At 40.4% G+C, this 11,713-nt stretch overlaps 1 protein-coding gene across 1 annotated transcript in view; it reads left to right on the top strand.

The window, feature by feature from the left end:
- The first annotated feature begins 501 nt into the window (after positions 1–501).
- Positions 502–11,713, top strand: part of LOC126412506 (toll-interacting protein-like) — a 65,302-nt gene continuing 54,090 nt past the window's right edge. Inside the window, exons 1-2 of the mRNA XM_050082134.1 lie at positions 502–688; positions 795–962. Coding sequence (XP_049938091.1) covers positions 641–688; positions 795–962 — 216 coding nt within the window. The 5' untranslated portion in view covers positions 502–640. The remainder of the gene's footprint in view (positions 689–794; positions 963–11,713) is intronic.

Raw genomic sequence — 11,713 nt, 5'->3', positions numbered from 1 at the left:
ATCACCTAATACAACAAGAATTTAAAATCTGAAACAGTGACGCTGCTGCAGATGATATTTACATGCTAGTTGTTGGTTAGTTTGTCACTTCAGACAGCATTTTCGTCTCTGAAAGTGCCCCCTGTGCGAAATCTGTTTTCGGAGCTAAGATCTGGGCACCGTCCTTCTGATATTTAACTCTTGTCACAGCTCTAGAAGGCCATAACCTGCACTAGAAATTCATATCCGCACATATGATTTCAGTTGACGCCATATTGAAAGCTGTGTAACTACGCAGAATTTGTGGCGTTCTGTGTGAACGTTAGCTCGTGATGCCACCATGGATGCCACAATAGAAAGCCATAAGATGTCGCGCCACATTAGAAGCGTATGTGAACCCGACTTTACGTTCCGTGCCAGAGATAAAAGCTGAACCAGCGCTGCAGTCGATTGGTGTATCGATTCCCCCCCTACAATGACTAAAAAGACACTTAAATTTCATTACACATTGACAGCTCTGTTTTATGTATGCATCTCTGATTAAGAAGGAGTCAGGAGTGATGTGTTTTGCATTGTGAGTTGTGTAACCTACACTTTGAGCTAAGGAACTGGAAGTTTTAGTTGTTTTATTTGACAGTTTTGCGGAAAAAGTCGGTTAAAAATGTCTGCCGAGTCAGCTGTGGAAAGGAATGCTGAAAGAAGAAAACGAGTATGTCTGTTTCCCCTAGAACGTTCTGCAAATATTTTTATGCATATCTCATAATTTCTTAAGGAGTAGATGAGGCGCAGTTTACAGATGCTAATGTGTGTTACAGGTGTTTGTTGGTGCATTGCCACCAGATTTCTTGCGTATTTCGACAGACACGCGACAACAGCAACAAGAGTCAGCTGATCAGCAGGCTGCTCTGGCATTGCATCATCAGATGGTCGGAATGACATATGCACAGAACACTACAGGAAGACTTAGTATTACCATTGGTCAGGTAACTGCAGAACATGACAAGTGAATGATACTGAATACTTTCTAAGGCACGTCGTCATCTTTCGTAATTACCTACCGCTTTGTGGGGCAGTTATTGTAGCACCGACTAAGTGATTGATAAATTGCCGTTTTGGAAACCTTGAGACATTAGTAACACCCAGCATTCACACATTAGTACCGTTACGTGCATTTTCGTCACAGACTAGTCACGTTAATATGTCAACATTTGAAGTAACTTTATGTTAAATTCAGAAGGATTCATGATATAGGATAGAAGGAAACGGGAGATAAATATACTTTATCAGAATATTACAGATGGGACGTAAAAATAAATTGGTTGTTAGTTTGTAACATCTTAGTTATTGGGAAAATAATTGGTCATTTGTCTGTCTTAGCAATAGCAACACAGGGAAAGTTGCTTGTCATAAATTAGCGTATTATTCGTGTAGATGAATATGGATGGAACAGCTGTAAATGTAAATTCAGTGCAGAGCAGAGTGTAGAAGCATGTTCTTGGGAATTAATGTTGAAGTATTGCTTGGTATTGCTTTATCCATACACCCATTCAGATGTTGTGAAACATTTTGATATGTTGTTATGCTGTCAGACAGAAATGATTGGTTATTGTTTTTTTGCTGATTTTAATGTAGGCTAACAAAAATTGGGCAGAAAAATTGATTTAAAAGTGCTGTTAGTAATCTTCAACCTAGCGTTATTGTGATGTGCAGTCCAGAAGACTGGTTTTATGCAGCTCTCCATGCTAGTTTATCCTCTGCAGCTGTGTGTCACTACTGCAACCTACTTCTATTCAAATATGGCTGCTAGTCAAGGCATGGTCTCCACAATTTTTACTCCTCACGTTTCCCTCCATAGCCAAGTTGACAGTTGAACATGCGTCACACATTTATTTTTCCTAAGTTCTGTTCAGTAACTCCATATTACTTACTCAATTACAATTTAGTTTCAAGTCATTTAATTATCCATAGGTATCAAGTAACTCAAGATGTATGCTAACAGGCACTAGATTCATTCAAGACCTCAAGTAACCCATGCCAATGCTGTTACAAATCAATTGTCAGATCGTGGTGAACAATCAGCCATATTACATAATTTAGCAACATATGCTGCCCAGATAAAACTATCAGGGGATTAATGATAGAATAATATGGAATTTTAGAGTAAGTTTTAAAAAAGATTGAGTTTACAGTTGAGCATAATGCTAGTTCCAAATTTAACACCTTCTCAGTGACATTGTAACTGTTGTTTGAAAGCAGATCTCCCAGAAAAAAGAATTGTGACTAGAAAGGCATTTGGCAACCCTCTGCAACTAACATTGCCAAGTACATTAAATGGAAATACGGAAGCGTCTGATCCCACCCGTCTGCTTTGACCCATGACGTCACAAATATGGCAGAAACGAGCATAAACCACGATTCCAATATGCCGCATATAAAGCCAGTACGTACACATTATGAGGACGAAAATACATCGAAAAAACACACACACACTTTCCACAAAAAGCCTAATGACACTAACGCGACAAGTGCAGGAAATGGGGTTTTTTTGGGTGGGGGCAAACTAAATATAAACAAATTTAGACACCCACCCCTTATACAAAACCACACAAAACTATGAAAAAAACCGACATCACAAAACTCCCCAAGTACCACTAAACACAATATCATCGGGAATCGGACACTTCCCTTGACCTATATAGCTCAACAGCAGCTCCCGATCCCATAAGTTAGGATCAAACACTCTCCTTGGCCTATATAGCTCAAAAACGTCTCCCGATACCAATATCAACATACACAGCCACACATTGGGATCAGACTTCCCTTGACCTGAGCACTATTAATTTTATCCGTTCCTGAACGAAAACAACAACCGATTAATTTGACGAAAATTAGCACACGATGTACAGAGAACAACACTAAATTAACATTCACACAAAATCTTTAACTCACTGAAACTAATTCCACTACAAACACAGCCGACACTCGAACAATTCTGGATAATGAGCAAAAGCAAACTGAGCCCATTACACCACACAAACGAAAACCCTGAACGTACCACCAGAGAGCACAACACGACGATATCTGCAAACACGCCACACTCTCAAACCAAACTCCGCGCCTTCATGGCGTCACACACAACACACTTACATCACGGGTCAAAGCCGACGCGTGGGATCGGACACTTCTGTTGACCCCATTAAATAACATGCTGATGCCTACTTTATGATAGTATATGAGAAAATTTGTTAAAGATCTACAGAAAAGAAGGTAAACCAGTATATTGCAAAACTGATATCAAGGAAGTGCAGTGAAATGAACATTTATACACATATTGTATGCAATCACGACTCATAATTGAAAGATTGGTAAACAATGAGATACTGAGCTGACAAATGCCTGATATTATGGTGGACTTAAGAATCTCAAGAAACGGCTGATGGCTGGCATCGTGGAACAGAATGAATATATTAGCAGAACAAAAACTGACAAATGTGGGGCCTCTTGTTATTAGTGCCTTCAAATATCTTAAAAATTTGAAAATATCAGACGACAGTGGAAAAACATATTTACCCGAAGGATGTAATTTAACTATGGAATACTTGCTGTTAAAAAAGATGGTAATGACATAACAATGAAAGCTTAAGACTCCATTCATAAGCAAAGTCCATGGAATGCAATGATGATTTTGGGATTTCCAGTTAACTTATAAATCTTTGAATGTGCTTGGATAATATAAACTGGTCTTTGCTGAATTGAATAAAATCCAACCATTTTGGAAATAAAATTGGAGAAAAGCAAGATGATGCTCTGTCCCCTCTTCAGTGTAGCATTGGAGTTAGTTGTGAGGAAATTCAAACTAGTACCAGCTGGGTTGCTCCAAAGAAATAAAGTTAAGGTTCTACCAAAAAACAGATGGTGTACTGCTCACTGGTAAAAGTGAAAATGAGATTAGACAGTTATTCATAAAGCTCAAAGAAGTAGTATACAAACTTGGGCTAAAATTAAATGATCAGAAAACAAAGTACATGGTAGTTCAAAGGTTTAGAGGTGAACAAGAAACCCAGTGGCATCTGATAATCAGCAAACACACATCTGAATGCGCTGAACAGATCAAATTTGTGGGTGCAATGATAGATGAACAAAATCAGGGGCAAGTAGAAGTAAAAATGTGACTGCTGAGTGCTAATAGAGCCTGCTGCTTCATACAAAAACTTCTAGAGACTAAATTAGTGGCAAGGAAAACTAAAATGAAGCTATAAAATAGTCATCAGACCAGGCCTAATATATGCAATGTCACTAGATTGAAAGAACATCAGTTATGAATATTTGAAAACAGTTTTTAGGAAAATCTTTGGTCCATGAAGAATTCAAAGCTGGAAGAGAAGTCAAACACAAATCCACACGTCATCACAATAAGGAACATTAATGAGCATAATGAATTTTGGAAGATTTCAATGGATAGGTCATCTGATGAGAACGAAAGAGGATCAAGCAAACATATTCATGGAGAAGTCGTGGGTAAATGAAGCAGTACATGGGTAAAATGAAATGAAAACCATATGGAAAAGGTTGCGTGTTAAAAAAAAAAAAAAGAGAGAGGCAGGAAGTAGCACAAGATAGGAACATTTGGAGGCAGCATGTGAGATCGACGTGGGAGCGTCGAGCCCCTTAGAAGCCAGGAGGGGGACACATTTGTTGGCTTTGCCAAGTCGCAACCAAACTGTTACCTTCCAACCTAACCTAAATCTCAGGCAAGACAGCAGATCAGACAACGAGCAAAATCACAATTTAAAAACAGAAAACTACAAAGCAGAATGGCGGTATTGCAATTTTCACCACACTTTCCATCTCCACTGGACTTACACAAGTCTGGTACACACTGCCATATAAGCTACCATCCTCAATGACTAAATGAAATATTCGTAAAGGGTGTGTAGAGTACAGTATATCCAATAAGACAATAAAAAGTTGCAGTCCTCTAATCTTATGTAATGTTCTCGGCCACGTGTGATATATAATTAATCCATTGTGTTTCCATAGCTTAAAATGGGACATTTTTAGGCCTCTCAATAAGATCAGTTACTCGCTAGTATCAGTCATGTGGATAAATAGGATAAGCTGTTTGTTAAATTTGGCATTTCAAACAATGAAAACTCTAGATAGGAATATCAACAACGTAAGAAAAGATAGATTGCTACTTACCATAAAGAAGATTCATTAAGGTGCAGACAACTACAATTACAAGGCATTTATATAAAATTCTCAGCCACAGCCTTCATACATAAAAGCAAGCACACCTCCTGAGCACATGACTGCCAATTCCAGCAGCTCGGCCTGAGCTGCTGGAGTGATGGTCATATGCACTGGAGGTGTGCTTGCTTTTATGTATTAATGGTGTGTTTTTCTCTCAAAGTGATGAAGGCTGTGGACGAAAGCTTTATGTAAGTGTATTTTAATTGTGCCCATCTGCAGCTTAGCATGTCTACTGTATGGCAAGTAGCAATCTATCTTTGCGCACATTGTTGAAATTTTGTATTTCGAAAGACCTAGGTTTTGAGGTAGCTATTTGTGCTTTCACTGAGCACATAATAAAAATTTTGAATAATAAAAATCGTCAGTTACATACTGAAAAGAGGCTAAGCCAATCAATATTTTATTAGAGTCATTAATTTATGAGATGCCTAAGTAAGCACATGACATTCAGGTGCTGTATAAGAAACACTATGCTGGAAGTTACACTTGGATATTAGAATAATACAATTAGGGATGCTTCATTATCTGCTTGGTGAGTCACGGTGGGCGGTCAGCAGTGCAGAATAACTTCCTCGCAGGTAATGAAAGGATTTTGAAAATGAAGGGAAAAAATGTAGAGGGAGAAAAGACTTGGCTATAGTAAACAGTTTCAAGTGGTTGTAGAGTGCGATGGTTACACAGAAGTGGAGAGACTTTCACAGAATAAACCAGCGTATGTGCCTTGGTCAAACTAACCTTTGACAGTATTATGAAATGGATAGATTGCTACTCACCACGATGTTTCTGTTGAAGTTAGTAACTAGTTTTGCACAAATGAACTAGCTTTAAACTTAGGAAAAAAGCTCCTATCTTTTGTGGTAGAAAGTGCTAAGTACATGGGTGTGCCTATTATTTTAAACTTTAAATGGAAAAACCATATAACAAACATGCTGAGATGTTTAGGTTCAGCTCTTTCTGCCATAAGAGTAATTGCCAAATTTGGGGAGAAAGAAATCAGTGAGAGAGACCTGGTTGGTAGGTACTCAGAGAGCGCACAGGATAAGGTTATGATTGTGGATGGGGCCGTAAAAAGTTGCTGTGAGTTGCACAGTCAAACACACAACTTTATTTTCCTAAGAACCACTCTTTTACACATTGCTTTAAAAGATCACAATTAAACAATACTGTTGAAGGCCCAGTTAAAGAACTTGAGATGCTTTTTGGGCTGAAGGCCCAAAACCACATCAAAAGCCATTAAAAATAGAAGGTAAATTTTTTCCTTTAAAAATAAAGCATGCAATTGAAAACAATTGGCAGCTGAAGGCCTACACTACATTTCTGAAGGAAATCTATAATTAAACACATTGATAATCAATTTTTTCAACCAAGAAATTTCTTTTTAAACTTACATCATAATGGCCGAAAGCCTAATTAAAGAAATATCAACTTACTGCGTGGCTGAAGGCCACAAACAAATTTGAAACAACTGCTGAAAACCTGAACAACAAGTCAGACAAACAATTTAAAATAAACCCTTTCCTTCTTATAAAAAATTTTTCCTATTAAAAATACACATGGCTGAAGGCCTTATTTATAAGGGGTTCACGTAAATCCTCAGCTGAAAGCCACACACAACACAAGGAACAAATAACAGCTTAGGGCCTGGATTACAAACAATTTCAGGTAGAACCAATTTTAAAGAAAAAACTTTTTCGTTCTTTTTTTTAATCAATATTCAAAATTTTAATTTAATATGGCTGAAGGCCTTTATGTAAAATTTAAAAAGAACTGAATTGGTACACAGCAAAGGCCTCACACAATACTTCAAACTGAAATGAAAATAGAAATCTAAAACAAACAGAGCAAGTGGTGCTCAGAAGTGTTCGAAGGGTTGGCCTGAGAAGTTAACTCAAACATAAGGTGAGGTGAGACAGGCAGCCAAAAGTTGAACTTAAATAAACGGATGGCAACCCAAACTAGGGATGGCCCAAGGACCAACCAAAATTTAACCAATTCCCTTCCATCTGGCCAACAGCACAACGATGGAAAATAACGGCAGAGGACGGGGATACAAACAGGACTACGTCTTCAGAAATTGGCGCGTCTCAAAACAGCCAAGGGAATAAAAACTGCTCTAAGCAAAATATGAACCAAACAACTTAAAAGGCTGTCGAACTACATGCTGTGCCAGACAGCATAAACACGACGAGGAAAGGCACGCAGCCGGGAAACTACACTAACTACCAGGGTGGGTAACTGGGGTGTTAACGGTCACAGGGCAAAAAATACCGCTGGTGCACTTCACTGGTAAGTAACAGTCAAGTTGACAGTTAATCACAATATAGGAAGACCGCTGCAAGATTTCGCTGACTCCAACACACCATATGTTTCTGCTACCCCGAACAGCCTAGGGAACCACAACCCGCAAATGAAAGAAGAGATGTCACAATAGTTGAGGTTTGATAACAGATTAACTGATCACTCAACTTCAGCATCCATGTTCTGTGGGTAGCGAACTTCGTCGCTCTCGCAGCTAGTGCCTCACGATCTGGCAGCACATGCACGCCGCCAGCAGTCTCGGCCTGGCCTCATGCCGTGTAGACTTACTCAATGCCCCGTCCCAACCAACTTACTCAGTCTAGCACACAGACAGCCGTAAAATAACTGCTCAGTCAAAACCACACAAGCTACACACGGTTCCGCGAAACAATTCCACAAATAACTCGAATAATACTAAAACTAGTCACTGTGGAACAACTAGGAGGAATCACAAGTCGACACACGCAGAGAACCTGGAAGCGGTCGGTGACCAAATACACGTTGTCCAATGAGATGACGGACTGAACGACCAACCAAGGTCGTCCCCACTGCAGTCATGTGTGCCGGCAATGGCCAGGCGAGTCATGGCTGTCTGGACTTCACTGCTGCTCCGTCCTGACTAAACTCCTGACACACGACGACCTGGAAATACTAACGGTTGCTCCAAAGATAGTACAGCAATGTTCTTATCGATTAGCGCTGTTACTGCCACTCAAGGGCAGGCAAGCCAGTAAATTAGTGACGCCAGTAAATTGAATAATAAACGAGATGGGAGTACCGTCAAGACAAGGTGTCAAGCAATAATGGCACAAACACGAGCTGTGCACGGCTCAGAAATGATGTCCTGTTGGATGATATTCTGGAAGTAACCATTCATTTAGGCAAGATGATTGCATAAAAGAAAGTAGGCTAATTTGAATTATGTGCAGTTCACATATCTATGTCTTGCAGGTGTCTAAACTGCTGGGAATATTTTATTTTTGCTTACACGTACTGTTCCGTAGGGCCAAATTGAGAAACCAGTCTTCATGGTAATAGAATGAGTGAGTATAAGAAATAACATGAGAAAGATTAAAAACCTGTGAAATTAAATTTGGTGAATGAATGCTATGCAGACAGTAAGCTGCTGACTATTTATTAATCAACAATATACCACAGGAATTTGCCTAATTTTTTCTGAGGAGTACTTGATGCAATAGGAATGAATCATGAGGAAATTCTTCTATTTAGACTTGAAAGTGCTAAGATTTTCAAATTCTGGTGGTAACTTACTGAAAATGCAGAGTACTGTAAGACTTTCTGTACAGTAGTGTAAGAATGTGATACAATTATAGACTGAATTTTGTCTAGTATTAACTGAGAGAAAGCTGCTAGTACTTGGGAGTAAATTCATGTTGTTATCAACAAATGAACTAAACAAATCATATATCGAGAAGTTTGGGAATTCTGAGTCCCCAGACTTCTGAACCGGGGTTGACTAGAGGTTTGTGAACTTACACTACATATTGCTTGAACTGTCCATTTGAGCCAGAAGTACCCTTTATGTATTGGAAGAGTTACCACAGAATATCATAAGCAAATGAAAATGACTAATTTTTATGCTGGACCACCACTTATTGCAGATACTGTTCTTGTTAGTTGGCAGCAGTGTACTGTAGGAATGAAGTGTATGTGATGATTAGGAAAATAAAGCAAAGGTCATACCTGTTTTCAAGAAGGCTTGTCAAAAAGACACACATAACTATAGGCCTATCTCTCTGACGTCGGTCGGTCGTAAAATATTGGAACATCATTTATGCTTGCATATTATGACATTTCTGGAGACTGAAAATCTCCTGTATGAATCAACATGGGTTCCAGAAACAATGATCATGTGAAAATCGGCTTACTCTTTTCATCTATGAGACACAGAATTCTGTAGATACCAGCAACTGTGTAGGTGCCATGTTCCTTGACTTTTGCACTGGTTACTTCATGGGAAGAGGGACAAGCCAGAGAACTGGAAGTGAATCTATTTACTCTGTACCAGGGAGCAGGAGGAAGAGGAGGAGGAGGAGAAGAAGAAGAAGAAGAAGAAGAAAGCTGTTTCAATGATTCCATAGGTGCCAGATCCTCCTACAATGTCATATTTTGAACCATTGTTAATTGATGTTGTCCTGCATATGCTGGTGACAGACCATGGTCCTGGGACGTGACAGGTCCATGTGGCTCCATCACGCCCAACGAGGATACAATTCAATGGAACTGTATGGGGTACTACTGTCATTTGTCTGGAACTGCAACAACATAATTTCCTTTTATTCTGCAGTCTGTATTGCCCTCCAAGAAACTCACTTCACTGAAGACCATTCTGTGGAACTTCGTTATAACTGTGCATTTTGTCAGAATTGTACATGTCCTAGGAGGGCAACTGGGGTCTGTATGTTGGTTCACACAGATGTTGTCAGTGAGTGAATTCCCCTCCATACCACATTGGAAGTAGTAGTGGTGTGGGTGAAAACTACTCCAGTGATCACAATTTGTAACATTTATGTATTTCCAGGGAGGGCACTTACTTCCCCTCAGGTAACCACCTTAATCAAACAGCTGTCCCCCTTTTCTCCTACTTGGGATTCCACTGTTTCACACCCCATGTGGAGAAGTAATATTTTATCTGGTAGGGGCCTTCTGATTGACCGGTTCCTTTCCTATCTCAGTCTGTGCCACCTCAGTGATGACACTCCTGCCCAATTCAGTGCCGTTCATGGCACCTATTCTGGCAGTCAACCTGAAGATGAATTCCCCCAATCTCATGGCTTTGCTACATTGCTCACCCCATTATGATCTTTGTGACAGTGACCTCTTTCCTGTGGTGCTGTCACTTTATCACGGCCCATCAGACCAATTACCATGATGGGCTCTTCAAAAACCCTACTGACAATTCTATTCCCCTGCTGTCACCTTCACCACACCCCCTCCCCTCCTCCCATAAGATTGCACTGAAGAAGTTGTGGCAGATACTTCTGATGCTATCACCCATGCTACTGGAACTGCTATTCCTCTCTCTACAGTCACACATTGCTGCCTGCCGGTCCTGTGTTGGACCAAAGATGTTGTAACTGCTATACAGAATTGTCGTGGGCTCTGCAACATTCCCAAGTGGCATCCGTCACATGCTGGCTGCCTCACGTGTAAGCAGTTCTGCATTAAACTTACAACCTGATTAAGTACAGGAAGAAGAAATACTGAGTGCACTATGTCTTCTCTTTCGGAACATATGCCACCCAGGTCAGGCTTAAGATTGGTTGTGTTCTAGAGATCAAAAACTGTTCTGTATCATGTCCTTTTGGGTGGTCTTTGTAGCAGTGCATCAGTTCTTGCTGAACACCGCATGACCCACTTCACGACAGCATCGATGTGTCGTTATTATCCATCTACCTTTCTAATGCAGAAACGACAAGTTAAAGACATCTGCCTATGTTTCAACACCCACCTGTACCCCTCTGCCAAGCCAAATTATCTAATGAACTTTTCACTGACAGGGAACTGCTTGAGGCTCGTGTCTCATCTCATGATGCAGCCCCTGGCCATGATTCCCTTTTTAATCAGATGATCAAACATCTGAATACGACTCAAAATGTTATATCTACTCAGGTTCTTCAACTATATTTGGCTTGAAGCTGTCTTCTCTTTGCAATGGTGAGAGTGTTATCATTACAGTCCTTCAGCCAGGTGTGAACATCTGCTGATAGATTAGCCTCCTCAGCATGCTCTGCAAACTGCTTGAGAGGATGGTAGCTGCAGATTGTGTTGGATTGTTGAACCTCAGGGTCCTCATGTCCCTCTGTTGGTGTGTTGTGTGCAAGATGGCCCCCCCTCCCGTGGCGGGTTGCCACTCTTTGGCAGGTTGGTGCTTGGCTACCATGGGCCCCCAGCCCTTGCAGCATTTTTTTCTTTCTGTGCTGAATGTCTATCCTCTTGCTATTGTTTTTCCCCTCCCTTGGGGAACATGTCTGGGGTATTCTTGGGAATGTTCTGCATTCTGTCGCTGGCATGCGAACAGTCTCACCTTTGTTTTTTGCTCCCTTTTCTGTTCTTTGTCTCCCTTCTCCTCTCGTTCCTCCGCTTCAGCATTTGAGGATCCTCTTTTTTTGCGTCTTCCTTCCTGTGCACTCCTGAAGGCCAGCACACACGTGTGCTGCGT

The sequence above is a fragment of the Schistocerca serialis genome, chromosome 7 (genome assembly GCF_023864345.2).
Source record: "Schistocerca serialis cubense isolate TAMUIC-IGC-003099 chromosome 7, iqSchSeri2.2, whole genome shotgun sequence".
NCBI lineage: Eukaryota > Metazoa > Arthropoda > Insecta > Orthoptera > Acrididae > Schistocerca > Schistocerca serialis.
This window is presented reverse-complemented; position numbering and strand designations above follow the sequence as displayed.